The following is a 22,946-nucleotide window of genomic DNA, read 5'->3' on the forward strand; positions in this document are numbered from 1 at the left end:
CCTTGATCGCAGCTTGGCCATCGGAAAAAATATTAATGTCTCCCTCCCAACAGCGATCTTGAAGTATTTTGCATGCCTGTCGACCGCCGTAGCCGAATGGGTTGGTGCGTGATTACCATTCGGAATTCACAGAGAGGTCGTTGGTTCGAATCTCGGTGAAAGCAAAATTAATAAAAACATTTTTCTAATAGCGGTCGCCCCTCGGCAGGCAATGGCAAACCTCCGAGTGTATTTCTGCCATGAAAAAGCTCCTCATAAAAATATCTGCCGTTCGGAGTCGGCTTGAAACTGTAGGTCCCTCCATTTGTGGAACAACATCAAGACGCACACCACAAATACGAGGAGGAGCTCGGCCAAACACCTAACAGAAGTGTACGCGCCAATAATGTATGTATGTATGTAAGATCGCGAAGGCCTCTGCTCGTTTCCGGTAGTTTAAAGGAGACCGAAATGCTGGCTGATTTAGAGAAAACCCCCGCTCCCACTCCTGATTCCATCTTGGTTCCGTCAGTGAAAACAGAGGTACCTATATCCGTGCCGACTCTCCCCTCCTTCCAGTCTTGCCTGCTCGGAAAAATAGCCCTAGCACAACCCTCAAGTCCAAGTTTGCGGATGGAGAGATTAGTGCGAAGAACAGAGAAGGAAGGGGAGATGTGCTTCAAGATGCTACTATGTCCTATAGGAAATTGTCTCCAGAGGTCAATCTCCTTCAACCTAATAGCGCTCTGAGTAGCAATGGATTTAACCTGCAGGTCTACAGGAATAACGTTGCGCACAGCAGGTATTTTTAAGATCATCAACCTTAAAAAAGTTTGTCTAAGAACTCGTCAAGATTTTTTTTACGGGAGATTTAAACATTCATTTACTTTCGGTTTCGTCTAATACGAAGACATTAACCTCTATTTCCAATCAATGAGTAATCATTAACACAAATCATCGGGTGAACGAACTGCCATTATTGCAAAAATACATTTCTCATTTTGAATGAGATCTCCGTCTTTTTATCATATTGGCAGCGTTTGTTCTTGACCATGTGTATGTTGTAAAATATTTTACAAATTCAATCTAGACTTTTATCAATTTTGTCATGCCATATTTTTATTTTATATACAAATGCACAAACATGTTTTCTGAATGTTCACTGATAAATCTGTGGTCGTTAGCAATAACCGCCCAAGTATATACCAGCTTATTATATTAATAAAACTATGTATTTAGGTGCAATTCATGCCTCTCTCGCATTTTGTTTTTGTTTCGTTTCAAGTTGTTGATAAAAAGTATTGGCTCTTCTGTGTAATACACCGCCTATACGAATTAGGCGGCTGTTGCTTGGTGATCTCAGAAAGATTTCGAAGTCCAATTGGCAAAAACAAAAAACACAAAAAAAAACACTCATATACGCATATGCTCTCCTAACAACTATGTTACATAGGATCTACCTGTGAATGAAAGTTGAATAATAAGTGCAACCCTTGAATACTGGGGGGATTTTTGAGAATACTTTTTAATACACTAGAATATTTTTTTTTGTTTTTTTTTTCATTTCTTGTTTTAGCAATCTCGCTTACCGTTTGTAGCGTCGACATCGATGATTGACAGTGCGATTGTCCCGGTTTTATACAGTGTTTTTGACGTTGCTGCGTTTTCACCTTGGTAACTGCGCAGCACTCTTGCCTTCAATTTTCGTTTGTACGTTCGCCTCCAAGCGCTTTGTTCGCTCACGTTTTTAGCTGTTTTTTTTTTTTCAATAAGCAGCAATACGTTGGGAACAAAACAGGTGTACTCGGTACTTGTATGTAATTTAAATTATTTTTACAAATATCACACACATACACACCACTATTAACCGCACTTAATGAGCCCTTCTATTATTATCTATTCTATATTTTTAGGTAATGTATGAAATATATTCTTCTGCTCGAATTACAAGTCAACACAAAATAACATGCAAAATTAATTAATTAATTTTAGCTTGTTTTCAATTATTTCAGTCTTTTATTTTTGCTTAAGAATTGGTTTTATTTTGTTTATTTTATGTACTCCACCTAAATGTGATTTTAACTCTCAGAAATTGTGAAAAACACGAATAAAATATTTCGTGTACCGCAGCTATAAGAAAATCGAATTCACTCCGTACGAAGCTTATGAGTAACTGACTGCCAGCACCAGGCGAACAGTCTATTTTTGTTGTTTGTGAGCAATAAGCAATGTGATGTTTTTGTTATCTGGGCTCTTCAGGCATTAGCTTATCGCCAATATTCTCAATTCTTCCGGTTTTTCTCCTTTTTTGTTTTCAATTTGCTACTCAACTGCTGCGCCTAACTCTTTAGCGAGGACGTTGACTAAATTATCTAAAAATTGGCTTACGCTGATGTTGAACTGAATGTTGCAATGCAAAACACCTCCATATATACCTGCGTACATATATGTATAAACACATTTGTATTTTTTACATATTGCAAATTCACACATGCTCATACATACCTGCGTAGAAATGTTGCCGCAATTCCTATTGGTTTTGGTAGGAGATGTTTTTCCATTTATTCTCTCATTTTTTATATTCAACAGTGATCACTTTGATGCATTGACAAAGTGTTGAGTACCGCCACTCTATACCATTACCAAAGGTGGTTACTTTTCACGTTAGATGTTTTTGACGCTCTTTAATATTGAGTAGCTTAACATACATTGTACATATGTATGCATGAGAGTAGGTCATTAGAGAAACCACCAACAAAATGTTATATTAGCACTTCTATTTTGTGGTGGAACAATTATTTTTATTTCAAACTCACGCGAATTAAATATATTCTTGTTGTTTGCTTAACTATTTCACTGACTTTATTAACACTTTGAACTGCCCAGCTGGTAGTTAAGTACAGTATATATAGTTAAGTTAGCGGCGGTCCAAAGGCTTAACGGTCGTCTGAGTGTAGACGTTAATAATTGCTGGTTGAGGGAAGAATTGTTCAGCATACCTCAGTTTGCAAGCTCAGGTTGCAAAATACTGACTGCATCACAGCTGGCTTGAAGCTTTCTACACAAATCGACTAACATAAGGTTAAAACATATTCCCAGTGCTTTTGTCGGAGTTGAGGGTATAACATGATTAGCATGTCATGCGTCCTTTGAACTCTGGTGAACCTAGGTTTTATTGGAGTCTTGTGTAGAGGGGATAAACAGACTTAGACTCCATAGAACAATATGAGGTGTGTAGCCCTACTGTATACGCCTAGAGATGTGAATTATATCTAGAGACCAACTATTTATATATCACTGATCCATAATGGTTCTTTCTGGATTTATATCGACTATCTGATGATAGAAGTTGTCCTCATCTCCAAACGTATTGTTCTCCCACATAAGTCCTATCTGGTGTATGCAAATTAACTTTTGCTTCAATAGCAAAAGCTTTTTAAAAAATGTGAGTCTTCATTGTGCCACGGATAAAAACTGATCCGAAACTTTATTAATTTCAATATTTATACAGAATCTGCTTACAACTACATTCATAAGTGAAGCTTAAATCTTAGGTTAATTCTACGTATGCGGACCATAAGTGATATGTGATGTCCACTTCCTCCATTAGCAAAGTGTCAATGACATGTGAAGTGGCTTGCGTTATTAATCTATGGTTAATTGTTTACATACTGGGTTAGTGGTGTGTGGTATAGGAGGCGTTAACTTGCATACGTTCTAGCTGACATACTACATAGCAATCTCGGCCTGCGTCAGCATATGGAAGAATGTTTGGAACAACATCATAGTTATATTTTCAGCTAGCCAAGCGGCTATCATAGCGCCCTTCAATCGAAAGTCGCTGACGACCTAGCAAGAAGATTGAACGGGTGTCTAATTGCTGGGGTTAAGAACATAGAACGAAGTAATTACTGGGGAATGGTTGGGGACCAGAGACAGGCGCATATTTTTGGTTATTCGTTTACCAGCAACAACAATTTCAGCCTTGAAATCAAGCAAAGAATAACTCTTGCCAACAGGTGCTACTTAGGACTAAGTAGGCAATTGAGTAGCAAAGCCCTCGACCAACGAAAACAAAACTCAACAAGGCGCTCATTATCCCGGTGCTTCTCTGTGGCGCTGAAGCCTGAAGCAGTCAAACAATCAGATGCAGCCGCTCTTGGAGTTCGAGAGTAAAATACTTTGCAAGATCTTTGGCCCTGCTCGAGTAAATGATGATTACCGCATTCGAATGAAGCTTTTACGAGCTGTTTGAGCGAGCCAAACGAGTCACCTTGCAGCGACTAAGGTGGCTAGGTCATGTCGTCCGAATGGAAGGAAGTGCTCCGGCGAAGAAGATGTTTGAGACGGTATTTGATGGTCGAAAGGGAAGCGGTCCTCGTGTTCGATGGAAGGACTAAACTTCTCTTGGCTTAAGAAACTGGAAAAGCGGAAAACAGAGACACCTCGCGGGACGTTATTCGGTAGGCTCCAACTCGGTAGAGGGTTGTTACGGTGAATTAAGTAACTTCAAGATAAAGTTCGTTCTGCCTTTTGCTGCATAATAGTCCCCCTCAAGGGCTACAACGCCAGTGCTAACTAAGGTTAGTGTCGTTCGAAACTTTCCCGTAAACACAACCAAACAATTAAAAAATGAAAAAAGTTTGTTGTGATGTGGAATCAGCCGTATCAAGTGTATAAAAATGTTGATGACTTTTCCGAGTTCGGCTTGAAGCGAGTGACGACAAAAAAGCATGATAAAGTGATCGTCCAACTATTTAAGCGGGACCCTTCTTTGTGACTACGCCAAGCACGCACAATTCTTTCTAAAAAGGGAATAAATGTGAGTATCAACGCCATTGAATAACGACTGAAGAAGGCGAACATATCCTACCATCCCACATCATCAAAACCACTACTCTCAGAAAAACAAATTGAGAAACAACAAAACAAGAAAATGGTGTCACAGTATTGGACTGGTCTTCCCAATCCCCAGACGCCAACCTTATTAAAAATGTGTGGGGAACTCTGAAAACGCATCTTGCCGGAAGGCCAGCCCGCGATTTAAAGCAATTCGTGCGTCAAGTTCGCAAAATCTAACCCTGTTTGCCGACGAGCTACGCAGAAAAGCTGGCTCAAAGCATGAAGAAGTTGCCAGGCTATACACGACAACGATGAAGACTACACGGCTTTTTGAGTAAATGCGACTCATAGTTTTGTACATAGTTTTATGTAAAAAAATTAAATATAATATATGTATATCTTTTATACTTCATGAATAATCGTGGTTTCCTTTTCTGACAGAGACTGTAAGTAAGAGTACTTACATGAAGTTGAACTGCCACATTTATTTTAATAAAAGCTGACTTTTTCCTGATTATTAAATATTTATTTAGCTTTTCTAATTATCAAGTTTTACCAATCTCTTGATTCATTGGTTCAGTTCCGATTTTCATACATTCTTCCGATACACACTTATCGAAATATATCGATTTCATAATTTTTAAACACACTGAGTGCATCTGGCAACTTCAAAGGTTCGGGTGACAGGGCTGTATGTGGAAAGCAAAGGAAAGAAATTCTCGAATTCAAATTGCATATGCGCTGAAGTACGTATAATTTCAAATTGTATGGTTATTTTTAATCCTTTTGATTTTCTCTATTTAAAGGAAGCATATTTTTGCTGCATAACCTTGTTCATTAATTTGTTCAGTGAAAAATTGTAGTGAGAGCCAAAGCTATAGAAATTAAAAAAAAAATTACCAGAAATTGTTATTAGCAATCAATTCATTCCGTTCACAGCAAAGAAATTGATAACTTTTTTAATTCCTTACTTGGGCTGCTATTTGTATTTCTTGCCTTGCGCGCTTCTAGTGTTTTCAGGCGCTATCTGACTGAAAGCAGAAAAATATTAGATGCCTGGAGTAAAATTGAGTTCGTTGGTTGTACAATTTATAATTAATTACCTACTGATATAAAATACTGAAAATGTTGATAAGCTTCAGGAAAAATTATTTTTATATTTTAAAACCTTAAATATGTTATTTAATGAAACATGAAATTAGATCTTAAGGACCGTAAGTATAAAAAAATCGTAAAAATAAATAACTCTTGCAAATCCATGAGAGCAGTTATCAAAAATCCGAAAATGATAATAATTGCTGTACAACTATTTTTCCATGGGGGCGTCCAAATAAAATACTTGTTTACTTTTCCATTTACTCGATTCGCTTCGCTTTCACTCTAAAATAATCGAAAAATAGTCGATAATACGGAGTTGAACACCGGCAGCACTCATAATGCTACGTTCCGACGACACGCAATTCGCTATCTAAGTAATTCGCGAAATATCGTTTCCACGGCACATTAGTCATTCACTTTGCAGCTCTTCTTCTTGTTCTTTGTTCCTTATTATTATTTGCTGTGAATATCGCTGATGGAGAAAAAAAAAAGTTAGCTTAAGCTAAGGTATTCGTTTATTTTATAATTCGCACAATTTATAAAACAGTATTCAACTCCTCCGAGAACTATTTTTAAAACAAAATCTGACTGTTTGCTTTTCGAATTGAGTTCGATGATAATTTTTTCACAATATATTTTTCTGTTATTATTATTCAACGTTTTTGTTTTTGTTTTGGTTTACACTCTCGTTGTGGTTTAAAAGCTTATTTTAATACATTTTCGATAAAAATTAGAGCTGACAACGGTTTGTTCGGTATTCGCAAGGTCAATGAAACAGAATTATTTACAAAGAGGTAATTCGCACACAAAATTTTGTATGGTAAGGCTAATTGAAAGGGGAACTACGCATGTGAGAACGAATTAAGCGTTATGATCCCTGATTATGTCTTAATTCTGAATTACCTAAGCTACAATTTTGGTTTATTCGCTCTTTTTTTTAATTTTGGGTATGAGAATTCAATTTGAATAATGTTTAAAATCTGCATATGTGAAAATATTGTTAATACATACACGAGCGTTCGATTCTAAACCATTCGTAGCACTTACACTACGATCCGGCAGCACGCTTGGATACTAATCATTCTCCATTACCGAAAGAGAATTGAAGAATTGTGGTAGAAATTTTGTTATTTTTTGTGTGATGCGCTGTTTTATGAAAAATTAGTTGGAATTTGTTGAAATTATCAACCTAAAAATATCACAAATAGTTGAATAAATATGTTGTGCATTGTATAAAATAGAAAAGAATATCTGGATGTTGGATTTTAGTTGGTAATTTAAAGTTTTTCATGGTCGATGTTGAAGCCTAGAAGAATTTGCCAGTGAGAAATTTTTTCTGAGGAAGGCAACGAAAAGACAACGAGTGAGCGTGTGAGTGAGTAGATCAAAGTAGAGCTCAGTGGCGTCGTGCGAAGCAGCGCGCGTTGGGTCGCTGACAGTGGCAGAGTGGCAAAAGTAGCAGAATAGCAGAAGAAAATTAGTTTTGAAAATAATAATAATAAAAACAGTGAGGAAGGTGTGGATACACGAGTGTACGGGTGTGTGTGTGTGTCTACGTGCAAAAGTAGTTGAACTCTTTGTGCGGGAGCGCGGTGGTAGTGGATAACGTAAACGGCACGAAAGATGGCGTCGTCGATGATAGCTGCAGCGGCTGCGGCGTCGACATCGGCGTCATCAGCTGCATCGGCCGAACTAAAAAGAGAAGAAGATGGTTGCACCGAGGAAGGAGAGGAGGAAGCTCTTAACTCTTCTTTACACTCCTGTGCCAATGATCCGGATTTCGCGGTGATCTGTGCATTTCTGCAGAAATTCTCCAAAGATTTGGGCATTACAATACCGAATTTTAAGCATTTGCAAGAATGGCTAACAAACACAGATGAAGGTAAGTAAGGTTGATAACTCGCACTGCTCAGCTCACTAATTAAATACTTTTTTGATTTTATACTTAACTCCAAATAGTTTCCGTTAACTTGCGTGACCTGCACATCAAACTTTTGCGTAAAACCCGAAAAACGGTGCACGAGAAGAGCTGGGAGTCTGCGTTGAGCAAATTCTGTTTCACATACTCTGCGCAGGATGCGTGGGAGATAGAACGCTTCGGTTATAAAAAGTCTAGCTTAAAAGTAAAACTACGTATTTTTAGAGTAAGCAAAACAAGCTCGCAGATTTAGCGAATAATTTTGTTACAAAAATTGAATTTAATATTGTTTCCGTTATCTTGCAGGAGCTGTTGGAAAGCCAGTTTCAGCGCAACGGCAAGTTTCGCGCTCAAATACTTACTATGAGTGCCGATTCATTACGTTCGCAACCCATTGGCCGTGATCGCCTTGGTCATGCCTATTACTTCACACAGGATGCCGACTGTAATTTACGCATCTATCAGGAACATCTGGATGAGGAGATTTGGCAAGTAGTCGCCACAACACGAGAAGAACTAGTTAACCTTATATCGCGTTTGCGGGGCAACGAGGTGGTGCTCCCCTCTACCGACATTGGCGTGGACGAAGACACCAGCAGTAGTAACAGCTGCACAGCTCAGGTGGAAAAACCGCCGCCACCAGAAGAACAAGATGACTCCCAAGAGGAAGAAGCACGTATACCAAATTTACGTATAAAGTTGTCCAATAATGGCAAGTTGGCAGTGTCTTCGCCAACCACCATGGTGACGGGAGCAACAAAACGTTGTTTGGATGATGTAGACAAAAGTTCGCCACGTAGTGAAGAATTAAATATGATAAAGAAAGCGCGTCCATCGCTATTGGACGTCAACCGCGCCAAAAAACCGAGCAGATATGAGAAAACAAGATCCGAGGAGGAAGAAGAGGACGAGGACGATGAAGATGATGAGGATGATGAGGAATTGTCCATAGAAGAAGAGGATATAGATAGCGCAGCGGCGGAAGAGGATGAAAACGAAGAGAAAGAAATTGAAGACTCCGATGGTGACTATGACAGTAAAAATGAAGTGGGTGAAGAGATTGAGGAGCCGCTGCTTATGGTACGCGGGGAGGGAAGTGGCAAAGACTGCGAAGGAGGACACAATATCGAGTTTTTTGCCAATTGCGATTTATTTGGTGATGTCTACGATGACACGTATGCAGAATCTATTGTAGAGGAAGCTATAGAAGAGGAGACACTCTACATTTACGGCGAAGGAAATGGCGCAGAATGTTTAGTGGGAAATGGCAAAAACGATGAGGAATCATCAACCACAACAGCCGCAGCAACGACGCCAACCAAAGCAGCCGAACCGAAAGCGACTTTTTTCTTCGGTGAGCCAGGTTGCCTTAAACTTAGCCCCATAAAACAACCGCCGAAAGACGAAGGAAAGGAGTTGGAAGGTGGGAGCGACGATGGCAGTGCCAATGAGAACGAATCGGTAAAAAATGAAATTAGTAAAGATCTGGCAACTGAGAAAGTGGAAGAATGTGCTGAGGGTGATAAAGCCGGTGGGGAAATTGTGAATACAATTAATGAGCAGGAAAACAATAAAGAAGTAGATACACCGATTGATGACAAAATATTAAAAGAGGATCAGGCTCCTAATATTAATGATGCTTCAATGAAAGTGACTGCTAATGGTGATGGCTTCGAGTGCGATAAGAATATGTCACAAAAAACCGAAAAAGAGCAGATCAAATGTGATGGGATAGCAAGTGAAGAAAAGCAGAATAACCGCACCACTGATGTTGATATCGAGGCCGAAAAAAATGTATCAAATAAGGAAGATATTGCAGAACAAAATGTACGCGAAAACAAAAATGAGTGTAATGAAACGCCTGCAAAGGAAAACGACGTTACAGACGAGCCGTTGAAGGAAAGCGTTAGTGAAGCGGTTGAAGTAGACAATTCAAACGGAAAAAATTTGGAGGAAAACGTGGAGAAAGTAGAGGAAACTGAGGCCAAATCAACAGAAAACCCAAGCAACTACGTGAATGCAGAGAAATCTAGCGACAAAGAGGCCGAAACAGGCAAGGCTGCTGCTGAGGTCGAAGTAGAAGATATCAAAGAAACAGAGATCCGCAGTAACAAAACTGAGAATGATACCCAAGCGTTAGTGTCCATCCGCAGTGTAAAAGAAAATGATGTACAAACCACAGATAAATCCGCTGATGCAGAGAAGACAAATGTCGACGCAGATAAGTTGACTCTGGCCACGTCGGATACTGCAGTATTAACCGAGAACACGAATTGCAAAACTCCAGCCGCCGCTAATAGTGAGCCATGCAATAATGAACTGATAGAACCACTGACAGCGGCGCCAGCGAAAAGTATCGATGTTCCTGAAGAACAAAAATCTCCTCCAAAAAATACTGATCGCATAGAACCAAAATCTGAGTGTAACAATGTAAAACCTTCCACTCCGACAGCTGCACAGACGACTGCAAATGCTGCTGATTCTGTAGCCGCAACTGCCGCCGCTTCCCACAACGTAAGCAATCGAAAACGTCGCCTTGAAGACATGCCAGCGCCTACCTTGCATCGCCTATCCACATCAGAGAGTGAAGTAGATATACCCTCGGAGCAAAATGAAGAACTTGCGACAGAAGCTGATCTTGATCCGTCTGATGTTGGTGGTAAGCGCCTGAAAATGCGTCCCAAGGTAACAAACACCGATCTGCGTAAGAAAGTCGAGGCACAGAAAGGCCGCGTAGAGGAAATAACATCGTCAAGTGGCGAAGAGGATGCGCGTCGTAGGCGAAAAATAATTCAGCCGCGTAGGCAAATCGAACGATGTGTGAAAAATCTCAAAGTGGCACATGAAGCGGCTGCTAAGCGAGAGAACAGTCAAATGCAAGCGGCAGCGAAAGACGTCGAAAGTGTTGTGCCGTTGGTTGAGGAGAAGATTAAGCCACTTAATTTGACAAGCCCCACAACATTAGCATTTCCAGCGTTCCCAGCACCCACAGCTGCGCCATTTGTGAGCACAGCTCCCAAATTGCCGACGCCTGTAATGAAAATGGCGCCACCACCGGCACCACAACCACCAGAGCGGCCATGGCAGGCAACACCTACAATTCGCCAGAAGCCAACACTTGCCGAAATCATTGAAAAGAAATTGAAAAAGACAAACGAGAAAGCGCCGGTCGCAGCGGTTGCACTGGCAGCGCCCGCGTCTGCTGCTGCGGCACCCATAACAACTGCTGTTACAACAGCAGCGCCTATCGCCACCGATACGAGCACCACGAATACCGTGGCCACATTTTCGCCACCAAAAAAGTCACCAATTACCAAACCACTTAAAAAGAACTTACTGACGCAAATACGGCAAGAAGAAAGTGACGAGGATTCTATACCGCGGAAGCGTACAATCAGCGATGCAGCCACCTCCGCTGTCGCGCTAGATATGGTTAAGAAGTTGGAAAAATGTGGCAGTGGTGAGGCCAAGGATAAGACACCGGAGCGTAAAATGCCGGAACGTAAGGTGATCGAGCCAAAAACTACAGAACGCCAAAGCGCAGTACGTAAAACACCGGAGCGTCATCAACCAGACCGCCAGCGTAAGCGACGTAGCAGCGAGGAGGTGAAGCCGACAGGTTTGCTCGAATCCGAAAGTAATAAGGAAATGAAATACGAGGCGTTGGCAGAACAAGATGCGAAAGAAGAGGTAGCTATCAAAAGAGAGAGGAGTCCATCACCTGCAGAAACGGCGAGTGCCATGTCTGAGGCGGTGAATACCATACCTGAAGCGGCGGTCGTCGGGCGGCGATCCAGCAGACGCAGTGCTGCAGCTGTAATTTATTCTGAATTGCCGCAGCCGAAGCGCACCAGGGCGGGCGCAAAGGCAACGGTAACGCCAACGGCAAGCGTTACACATAAAAAATCAAACGTAAAAGAGGTTAAAGCAAGTGACGCCACAAATGAAGTGCGCAAGGCTGTTGAAGGCGTGATGGCGGTTGACAGTAAAACAGCGCCTATTGTCAAGGAAGTGAGCAAGGAGGTGAGTAAGGAAGTGAAGAAGCATAAGCAAACGCCAAAAGCTTCGAAGGCCAACAAGAAGGATGCGAAGAAAGGTACCGCAAGCATCGTCAAAGAAGAGGTAAGTACTAAATCGGGGGTGATTTAATTAAAATGGGCTGACTTACTATATCTTTACTCTTTTCATTGCAGCCGAAAACCAAATCTGAAAGTAAAATAGCCGAGACTTCCGCGCCTAGTGTGAAGAGCGCGCACTCCACAATAAGTAAAATAGCGGAGACTTCCGCGCCTAGTGCAAAGAGCGCGCACACCGCAGTAACTGCCGCCGCTCCCGCAACGCCAATTATTACACCAGTCAAGAGTTCTGTCTCTCCCACTAAAACTACAACACCGGAGAAGAATGCGACTGATAGTGCCTCCAACTCTGCACGCGGTCGTGGAGCGCGCAAGCAGCGCGAAGTTGACACAACCAATATTATTGAAACTATAGATTCTGAGACTCCTGTACGTCAATCGCGTCGTATCGCTCAACAGAAAATACGCGAAGAGGCTGAGCGACGCAAGCTCGAGGAGATTGCGCTGCGCACGATGAAGCAGGAGTTGAAGAAGAAAAAGAAAGCTGAAAAACAGTCGGATCCCACTGTGGTGGCGCCTTCGGAGCCGTCATCGTCCTCGGAGGAGAGTGAGGTGGAATTGAAGAAGAAAGCGAAGAAAAAATGTCCTGGTAAAGATGGCTGGTCTTCGGGATCTGAAGAGCAAGAAGAGCCGGAAGAAGATGATGAGCCGCCACATGAGGAAAGCGATCCCGGTTCGCCGCTTTTCCGTTCGGATCATGAGTTCTCGCCTGAATCCGACTTGGAAGATGAAACGCAGGTGGTGCCAATGAAGCGCGCGCGCACTGCACGCAAAGAAGACGCAGAAGAGGGCGATGATCGTGATGAGGAAGCGTGTCAAAAGTGTGGCAAATCTGATCATCCTGAGTGGATATTATTGTGTGATAACTGCGACAAGGGCTATCACTGTTCCTGTCTGTCGCCTGTGCTCTTTTACATACCCGAAGGCGATTGGTATTGTCCGCCATGTCAACAGGAGCAACTGATTGCCGCCTTGGAAAAGCAGCTGAAAAATTTCGACGAATTTGTTGAGCTAAAGCGCGCACAGGAAGAAGAGAATAAACGTCTGGCTGCCGAGGCTGAACGTGCTGAGCAGGAGCGTTTAGAGAATGAGAAGAAACAGCAAAAGGAGCTGAAAGAGCGTAAAAAGCATAAGAAAAAGAATAAACGTCGTGGCGAAAATGGTAAGGAAGGCGAAGTGGAGGGTGAGAGCGGCACAAGTGGCAGTTCGGATGGTGGTGAGAGCGAAGAACGGAGCAAAAAGCGTGGCGCAAGTCAAAGTGACGATGACAGCGACGACGATAAACCGTTGGTGAAGAAGGGTTCAGGTAATCGCAAGTCTCGAACGGAGAACTATCGCGACAGTCATAAGCGTAGACGTGGCGATGGGCGTAGTCGCCGGCGAGCTGCAGCACGCGGTATTGCCAGTCGGCGTCGCCAACGAAATGACTCGGATAGTGGAACCGGCAGTGGGTCGGCACATAGATCTGGCAGCGATAGCAGAGGATCGCGCAGCGGTTCGAGCTCCTCGTCGTCATCATCACCAACCGACAGCGATGACGAGCCGATTTACAAATTGCGTAAACGCCGTCAAATCAATGTCAGCTACCGGCTAAATGAATACGATGACCTTATCAATTCAGCGCTTAAGAAAGAAATGGACGAGCTGGCGGGTGCAGGCAATTTGGGCCGCGGCAAAGATATTTCGACCATCATAGAGGCGGACAAGGAGGAAAAAGCACGACAGCGGCAACTGGAAAATGATGCAGGAGAGAAAGCAGATGATACGAAGCCGGTAAAGACCGAGGATTTAGAAGCGGAGAAAGAGACGTTGCAAAATGAAGATAGCAAAGCGAAGACAGCAGATGAAGCTGAAGACTCTGATGAAGTGCTCAAACGCAGGGCGAAGCCAAAGATGAATCCGAAGAAGAAGTCGCGTAAATTGACTACATTGGACATTAGCTCTGAAGAGGACAACGCGTCGGACGAAGATTTTAAGACGTCATCATTTGACGATGACGAAGAAGAAGACACATCTGTATCTGTGTCCACTGATAGCGATTCGAGCCTAGAAGTATTTCGTAGACGTGGCAAGAAAAATAAAAAGCAGCGTAAAGCTGCTCGACGCGCTATACGCGAGCGTCGCAAAGATCGTCGCTTTGTTGTGAACGAAAGTGATGATGACGAAGAGGAGGAAGACCGTCCGAAGTCGAAGAAGAAGCGAAGTGATGATTGGGACTATAGTGAATCAGAGACGGACTCAGAGGCTTCCGAAAATCTCGAAGACGTCGATAGCGCTGACTTGTGCGATGATACGACAAGTGAATCCGATGGCGCCTGGTATCCGTCTAAACGTAAGAAGCAACGCAAAGCTGGCACCACTTCGGGTGTTGCACGCAAATCGCCGAAATTGAAGAAACAACCTTTGAAAAAGGTAAAACGTGTAGAGTATTCTGATGATGATGTCAGTGAGAGTGAAGAAGAGGAGGAGGACGATGATGATGACATCACTGGTGGCAAGGGTTCAGGTAAACAGCCACGCTCACAGCCACTCAAGTCTAGCAACTCGTCTAAAGGTAAGGGTAAGGGTAAGGGTAAAGGAAAAACGACAGCTTCAAAGAAGAAGAAAAAGCAATCGGAAGATGAAGACAGTTTGTCGGGCAGCGAAGACAGCACCCGGCGCACACGTGGGCGGCGCTATGCCTATTTAGAGGACTTCGACGATGAGAGTTCTGATGGCGGCATAAAACCTGGCGTCAAACGACCAGATACACCACCTGAGGAGCGTCAAAAATTCATACAGAGACAAGAGGAAATTAAACGGATGTTGGCCGAGAAGAATGCGGAGGGCGCCAAGTTGGCTGCTACCCCGCGCCTTACACCGATCAAAGCAGATGGTGACAAAGATAAACGTTCGCCAACAAAATTGAGCGATTCTTTGTCAACAGTGCCGCTGTCGGTAATACGTCAGGCAAAGGTGTTGGATGCTGATTATCTGCAACGTAAAGGTGAAAGTGTAGGCGATTCGGATAATGTGGATGAGGTGGACGAATTCGACGATGCTGACTTACCAGATGACTTCCCAGAAGATATGGATGAGGATACCATTGCACGCATGGTCGAGGAGGAGGAAGAGTTGAGCGCAGCCGCTGCCGCGCGTGATTTGCCACCACCAGACGAAGTACTGCGTACACCAACAAAACCAGCAAGCAAACCCAAAGAAGCGCCAGTTGCACCACCAGCGCCGGCACCTGCTGCTCTTCCCGCATCCATCGCCAATCTTACAACAAATACTTCCACAGTTGTTGTCAGCGCTGCTGCAGTAGAGAAGACTTCACTGATAAACCCCTCATTGGCTGCGTTATCGCAGATGCCAGGCGCCAGTACGGTCGCCGGTCCGCACCACATGCCGTCGATGTCGTCAGGCCTTCAGGAGCCAATGCGCAAACGCTTGCCAATGCCAACGCTGCATCCACCATTGCTGCGTCATCAATTTCCACCACACACCGCGAGCATGCCACTTGCTCATCTGCTACAACGTCATCCCTCTGCGCCACCACCCACACACCTGCTACAGAGTGCGCTCAACGCGCCGCTCGGTCAACCTTTGAACCGTAACAGCTTTCCACCACAACATTTGCCGCGCCTACCAGCGGGTATGACAGTTGAACAGATGTTGGCAGCGCAACATCTCATGTCCGCGGCTGCGCGCCACAATCTGCCACCCACAACACAACCTTTGCCTGGCGCATCTGCCACACGCGATGCAATTGCAAGCATTGGCGGAGGGGGCAGTGCGAGTGGTGTTAGCGGTAACAATGGAGCCGGTGGTGCTACAGCTGGCGGCGCAAATAAAGCAGAGTCCGAACCTAAACCGCGTGGTAGGCGGAAAAAGATTACACCCTTGCGCGATTCCTTGCAGAAACAGCAAACAGCCGCCGCTGTCACTGCGGCAACAACACAATCAGACAAAGCAGCTGAGCCACCTTCCAGCAATGGCGGAGGTGGGGGCGTGATAAAGTCAGCAGTTTCAGCTTTGGCAAATGCGCCACCACCACAACTCTACAAACAGCGCGAGAGTGCTGCTGGACCCAGCGCAAGTTCGGTGGCAGTATCGCAAGCATCTGTAATAACGCGCATGCCGCAGCTGCCACCGGCCGCCGCACATGCCAGCGTTGTCAGAGCCATGAGCAACTTATATCCGGGTGCGGATGGTGAGTTAAAGTTTATAGAATTCAGTGGAACTAAATTCACATTTTTCTTTGCTTGCAGTTGCACGTTTCTTTGCGCCACCAACGTCACTTGCCGCAGTGTCTGGCGGTCGGCCAACGCCTTCAATGCAACGTCACCGTGATGCCCCTGGCATGCCGGGACTACCACCGCCTAGTATGCGCCAAAGCTATGGACCACCACCGCCACTGCGCGGCAGTGCGGCATCGTTAAGCAATCATGGCCAACCACCGCAAGCAGGTGCAGGGGAGCGCCCAACATATCCAGCACCGGGTGAGCATCATGTGCCTAGCGGCATGGGTGCCAGTATGTATGGGGGGCCTCCACCACCAGCACGTCATTCGACATCACATTTGAATCCATATCGGTAAACAAATGGTTTCTTAAATATGCGTCTCTCGTGACTCTGGATTTATTAATACTGACTTTATTTCTACTTTTTGTAGGCCACCTATATACGGCAATCCTAATTTTGTGCCACGCGGACCACCTGTGCCGAATTTACGCGTTCCCGTAAGCGGCGGACCGGAGTTCTCGAGTGGCCCACGTAAGTGCATATATATATATACAATTGGCGCGTACACCCTTTTTGGGTGTTTGGCCGAGCTCCTCCTCCTATTTGTGGTGTGCGTCTCGATGTTGTTCCACAAATGGAGGGACCTACAGTTTTAACTCCGAACGGCAGATATTTTTTATGAGGAGCTTTTTCATGGCAGAAATACACTCGGAGGTTTGCCATTGCCTGCCGGGGGGCGACCGCTATTAGAAAAATGTTTTTTTGTCTTCTTAATTTTGGTGTTTCACCGAGATTCGAACGTACGTTGTCTCTGTGAATTCCGAATGGTGCGTGACTACCAACCCATTCGGCTACGGCGGCCGCACGTAAGTGCATACTTAATACGATTTTCGAGTCTTAAGAACTGCATCGAATTTTTATAAGAAAACATAAAAAACTTGAATGGCCCTTTAGGTATTAGAATAAAATACTTATTCATGGATTGAGGGCGCGGGAACGGCAATGAGTTTATTTGACTTCTTGTCCTGAAATGCAACAGTCCTTGAGTTGCTTGTTTGTATTCGGTTTTTTGGGGGAATTTTAATTAGTAGTCGTGTTTTGAAATAATCTGCTGTCAGCTGTTTAATACTCAGTATGATTTTAACGTCTGGTGTTGATACAGAAGAGTAAAGTCATGGAACTTTGAGGTTGTTACCCTGCGGACATTCAAAGGTTTGGCTTATTGTGTCGCTGAAGTAGTTTTTTTTTTATAAATATTTAAGCTATTAGGGCTGACACTAAACCCAGCATTTATTTTTTTTCATTTATTTATTTGGCGAGTCCTGGGTAAAAAAAATGTTTCATTTTAACCATCTGCAATTCAAAGTGGATCGAAAATTTTAGATACCTCCATTCGAAGAAAAAAACAGTTTGTCTGTTAAAGTACTACGAGGGTTGCCATTTATATTTCTGGCCTAACAATCGAAGAATGAACATTGGTCGTTCTTGTTCTTGTAGGATACATATACGAGGAATGCTGCTAAACTGACAGTCCTTGGCCGGATATAATTCCGTGTCGTTCCGGTTACGTAGAACCGACTGTCGTGGGATGTTCATCTGTTTTGGCTGTTGAAAATGGTTTTATTGTTTTTAATGATCTGAAATTTTTTTTTAACTTTATACTAGAGTATTAATGCCCGATAATGACTATCTTGCTCAATTAATTCAATTCAAATTTTCTGCTGCAACAACTGATTTTTATCGATCTATCGGAAATTCGTCGGTGAGCGAAAAACGGCCAGAAGAAAATTCATTGCATCAGTTTTTTACGGTGCCGTATAATGGTTTAAGTTCAGCGATGCATTCTTGTCTTGTTAATCCACGACGAAAATTGTGAAAAATAATTGCTTGAAAATGTTCACGGTTTCGCTCCATTTGATGATTTTTAAAACCACTGTAAACAACACTAATACGGCTCATACAGGGTAGCCAGTATTCAACGGACCCATCTGGCAACCCTGTATCTTTTGACAGAGACGTCAGATCGCTTAATGACATACCGCGTTGGAAGCGTCAGTCCAAACAGATTTTTACCATGGAACAGTACACGCCACGTGGGCGCTCCCAAATTGAAATTTACATTCAACAAAAGAAGTCAATTGTGAAAACTCAACGTGCGTATAAAAAATTAAATAATGTGAAAAGTGTGCCTTCTAAGAACACCATTAAACGTTTGTACGAAAGGTTTTCGACTGGTGATGCGACCAAGGCGATCGGATGAGAATATTGCTCTTGTACGGGCCATTTGTTGAGACGTCGCCAAGGACATCCCAAAATCGCCGTTATCAGCAGTTGGGCATTGCTCGGACCACTTTACAACGAATTATCCGCATTGATTTGCATTTATTCCCGTATAAGATTCAATTGACGCAAAGATTGTTGCCTGCGGACAAGCTTCGTCGATTGGAATGGGTCCAAAAAACACAGGGGTCCGTCGAATATGGGCAACCCTGTACATTAAAACGTTGTGACAACACTAGAGTTTCCCAAAATCAGAAATATAAATAACAACCCTCGTATGTAATAGAAATCTGGATGCCTTAGAAGACCTAGAAGCTATTCGGTAATAGGGTATGCTAGTGCTTTAGCTGTTCGAGGCTTGGTGTGCTAAGGTGCTTCTCTTTGATTTGATATCATTGTTAAGAAAACTAAGTTCCGGTCATGGCACAAAAGCTGAGTGTCTCTTGGTTAAGAGTGCTAATAAAAAGTACCTATCAACATCCTTAAGAATTTTAAAAGTGGTTAATGAGTTTAGTACAGTTAAGTAGTAAAGTAATACAGTGTTCTCTCGCGTAAGCGGACACGTGAGGGACTGAAAAAAGTGTCGGCATATGGGAGGTGTCGGTTTATGAGAAAAGTGTAAAAAAAGTTAATAACATGTTAGGGTAGGGTTGTCCGCTCAAGAGAAAAAAATTAAAAAAAAAATCTTAAGAATTTGTGGTATGTACTGAAAAAAGAGTCCGTTAGGAGAGAGTAAACTGAACATGCTTGTTAAATTAGGTTCATTGTCGCACTCAGATACGAAATTTTTCGTACAGTTACTATAAGAGTCAAAGGTTCGAATACAACTTTTTGAATATGTTGATTTGGTGATTTGAGTCTCCAAAAAACAAAAGTCTCAACAAGTGTGACATTAAGCCTTGTATCCTTGATAAGCACTTTTTTGATCAAAATTCTTTCTGGTGAACCAAATTAAGTGTAGGGAGACTTAAGTCTCCAAACTAAAAAACTCAAATCTCAAATCTACAACTCTTTTAATGTCGCTTAAAATTTAACTATCGCTCCTAATGGGGCATAGGGCGGTAACGAATTCCTTCAACGTACTCAATTTTGCGCAAGACACTTAATTTCCCGCCAAGTCCCCCAATGGCTAATTTCTGCTTGCACTGATTGGGTTAGACAAGTTAGGTCTATGCAAGAGATAGGACTAGATCTCACCCAGTACCTTGGTGACTTCATTCAAAGGCCAATCGCGCAAGGCGTATTCTGTTTTTTTCTTCTGGCCAGTCCAGTTCCATTTTCGACGTTTCATACCCGCTGCAGTTTGTTATGCGGTAGAGCTCTTGGTTTCAAATTATGTTTGGCCAAAATATTCTACATATCCTGCGTAGGAATTTATTGATAAATGTTTGCCAAGTTTCAGATCTGCGCTTAAAATTAACAAAGTAAAAATCTAGCGCACTTAAGTCTCCAAAATAAAATTCACAGCTTAAGTCTCTAAGCATTTCAAAAGGATAGTTGAGTAAACTGTTTTACGTAGAAAATTAGAAAACCGAAAACTAAGGGTCTCCAGTCTCCATATACACTCTCACGACAACTAAACTCTATTTAACTATTTTGTATGCAGGTACTTATTCACCATACGGATATTATCCACCACCACCACCATTGACCACACCCCACGTATCGCCACTTCAGCGGCCGCCCACATCCACAACAGCAGCAGCTACATCGCGCGGTGTGGCCGTACCATCAACAGCAGCAGTGACTGTTTCAGCACCGGCAGCCACTTCCTCCGGGGCGGCAGTTACATCAGCAACAACAGTACCAGCAAGCACTTCAGCAGTGGCTCACACAAAAGCGATTACAACAACCGCAACAGCAACCGTTGCCAAACCCAGCTCGGTTATTGTATCAGCACCGCCATCAAATGCTAGCGCAAACCCGAACGTGAATGCCACGCGCAATGTTCTACCAAAGGCGCCAATTCCAATTCCAACACCAGCAATAACACAAACACCAACAGTAACAGCAGCTTCCACAGCCGCCTCAACCCCGCTACCGCCGTTACCAAGTCGTGCAATAGTTACCGAGGCGGTGGTGACAGCCGCACCAGTCCCTACGATAGTCAGCAACAAAGCAGCCGTAGTGACTGTGAGTGTTGTGAGCGAGCCACAACCGCCCAGAAAGAAACTCACCACACTGGAAACATATGCTGTGGCACAAACCAAATCACCATTGGCTATAGCCGGAGAGTCGTCGGGTTCGCGCAGCTCACCGGGTGGCTTACAAGCGGATGGTGCCGATGATTCTTCGTCAGCGCACGGCGCATCCTCATCAGCAGCGGCAGCTGGCAGCGGCGAGGGACAGGCGAGCGAATTTAGTGGGCTGGTCAGTTACTTTAGCTCGCAACACGATGACTATAACACATAACAACACACGCGAACAAAAACTAATACATTGTTGCGTAGCTTTTAAACGCAGCAGCAGCAGCAGCAGCAAAGTGTTGAGGGGGGAAAACACTAACACGCACGTGTTTGTCTGTAGATATAAGCTGTGAATTGGAAACAAAGTAGCAGCAGCACTTATGGCTGGGAGCCGTTAGCAGTTGTAGGCAAATATTTTGTGTATTCGAATATATATCTATAATATACATACATACATATATATGTAAGTTATACGAAGGTGATTTTTAAAGCAACATTCACGCAAGCTGATACGATGCGGGCACGTTGGAGGAACATCAAAGCAGCACGCGATTGGCGTATATAGTAAGTGGCGGCAGGGATTCTTATGCGGCGCGAAGTGCTGCAGGTCCACTTCATGTGGTGTGAGGGCAGTCGGCCCGTTTTGCCTACGCGCTGGATGCGCTAAGTACGTGCAAGTTGAATTCATTCAAAATTTAGGCCACTTATTGGAAATTTAATACTGACTAAATCACTTAGTCCATCACTACAGTATGAAAATAAATTTAAAAAAAGTAATAAATATAGTTAATTAACATTGTATACTTAGCGTTAACGATAAAGATCACTCATCAAACAACAACAACAGTTGGAAGCTGCAGATAAATCAATGGAAGAGATTTTGCAACACAGAAAACAAAAAACAAAAAAAAAAAACAGAACTGCGTTGCTAGAGGGCGACACATAATGAACAAATCGGGGTGAAAACAAGATAAAAGCAAAATGTAAATCATTTATTTAAATCTTAAACCCAAGTAGTTGCAATTTATGTACGTATTGTTGTTGTGGTTCAACCGAAATTAGTAAGTGGGGGGCATCAACTTATGATTATTACATATAAAATAAATTATTTTTATTAAATTGCACATATATAAAAATATATGTATATGGTTTAGCTATTATGAATATTTATGTATTTAGTCATTGTGCGGACTTTTTATTTTTGTATTTTACTTTAAGACCCTGCACCTCTATGCAATATATGTTTGCATGTATGTATGGGTGTATGTACAATGGTACGCTCACTTGTGCTTTGTATTATGTGCAAAATTAATTAGCATTTTAATTTTTTTTTAATTACTTATTTAGTTTTAAAGCTAAAGCAAAAGCAAAAGCTAGAAAAAAGCAAAGGCTTGAACAAAAGCAAAAGCTCAAATGTAAGCAAATGCGCTCGAACGCAAGAAAGCGCTGAAATGTATGCAAGCAAATGCTGGCAAACAAGCAACAGCTGAACTCAAAGAAAATTTTTGCAGGCAACAAAAACAATGTTCGAAACAAATGTTATGTTAATTAAAAAAAATGTTTTTTTCTAACAATTCTAGTAAATACGACATAAATATGTATGCATGCATCCATGCACTAGAAAAATCGTATTCACACAAGTTGCATTTTGTATGTTGCTCACAACAATTTGCTTCTAGTTTTAATTGACAAAAAAAAATTAAAAAAAAAAAAATGAATTAATAAAACGGAAACAATGACACGCAATTTGCGTCCCCATGCAGCAGCGCAATGCGCGACTATCATCCACAGAAAGAAAAGAAAAATAGAAATAAATAAAATAAACAGAACTAAAGCATCAAGTTTAATAACAATAAAGATACATTGTAGATTTAATATAATATAATATAATACTGAATATACCGAAATATATATGAAAAATAAATTGTGCTTCTTCTTCTTGATTGGCGCGATAACCGCGTAAGGGGGAACGCCACGGTGAAAATTAAAAAAAAAACGATTTTTTTATTGCATAAACCGTTAGTATAACTACTCAAGAAAATGTGGTAAAAATTTTCAAGGAATTGCCCGTGAAGAGCGCCGCGTTAGTATGGCTCGACTTCGTGCTTCTCAATCACGAGAGCAAAGCGAGGCAGCCCGTGAAACGGCTCGGTCGGCAATGCGAAATCGTCGAGTGAATAACAGAGATCAACAAGTAATATAGATCATTTTCGACGCACAAGAAGAAAATTATCAAGTGCTGATTTGAATCGAGCAGCGTTTCGATATGAATGCATCCTAGCG

General features: G+C 42.7%; 2 protein-coding genes across 2 annotated transcripts in view; one reads left to right on the top strand and one right to left on the bottom strand.

Annotated features, from left to right (window-relative positions):
- Nucleotides 1-2,373, bottom strand: part of LOC128862980 (choline/ethanolamine kinase) — a 34,148-nt gene extending 31,775 nt beyond the window's left edge. Inside the window, exon 1 of the mRNA XM_054101844.1 lies at nt 1,569-2,373. Within this exon, the coding sequence (XP_053957819.1) occupies nt 1,569-1,586 (18 nt within the window). The 5' untranslated portion in view covers nt 1,587-2,373. The remainder of the gene's footprint in view (nt 1-1,568) is intronic.
- A 4,643-nt stretch (nt 2,374-7,016) lies between these two features.
- On the top strand, nt 7,017-22,415 carry LOC128865269 (uncharacterized). Its single transcript, XM_054105424.1, has 7 exons — nt 7,017-7,801; nt 7,879-8,063; nt 8,144-11,959; nt 12,031-16,165; nt 16,224-16,548; nt 16,628-16,728; nt 20,084-22,415. The coding sequence occupies exons 1-7, from the start codon at nt 7,543-7,545 to the stop codon at nt 20,887-20,889; spliced, it is 9,627 nt and encodes a 3,208-aa protein (XP_053961399.1). The 5' UTR covers nt 7,017-7,542; the 3' UTR covers nt 20,890-22,415.
- Nucleotides 22,416-22,946: the final 531 nt, after the last annotated feature.

Source organism: Anastrepha ludens, chromosome 5, assembly GCF_028408465.1.
Source record: "Anastrepha ludens isolate Willacy chromosome 5, idAnaLude1.1, whole genome shotgun sequence".
Taxonomy (NCBI): domain Eukaryota; kingdom Metazoa; phylum Arthropoda; class Insecta; order Diptera; family Tephritidae; genus Anastrepha; species Anastrepha ludens.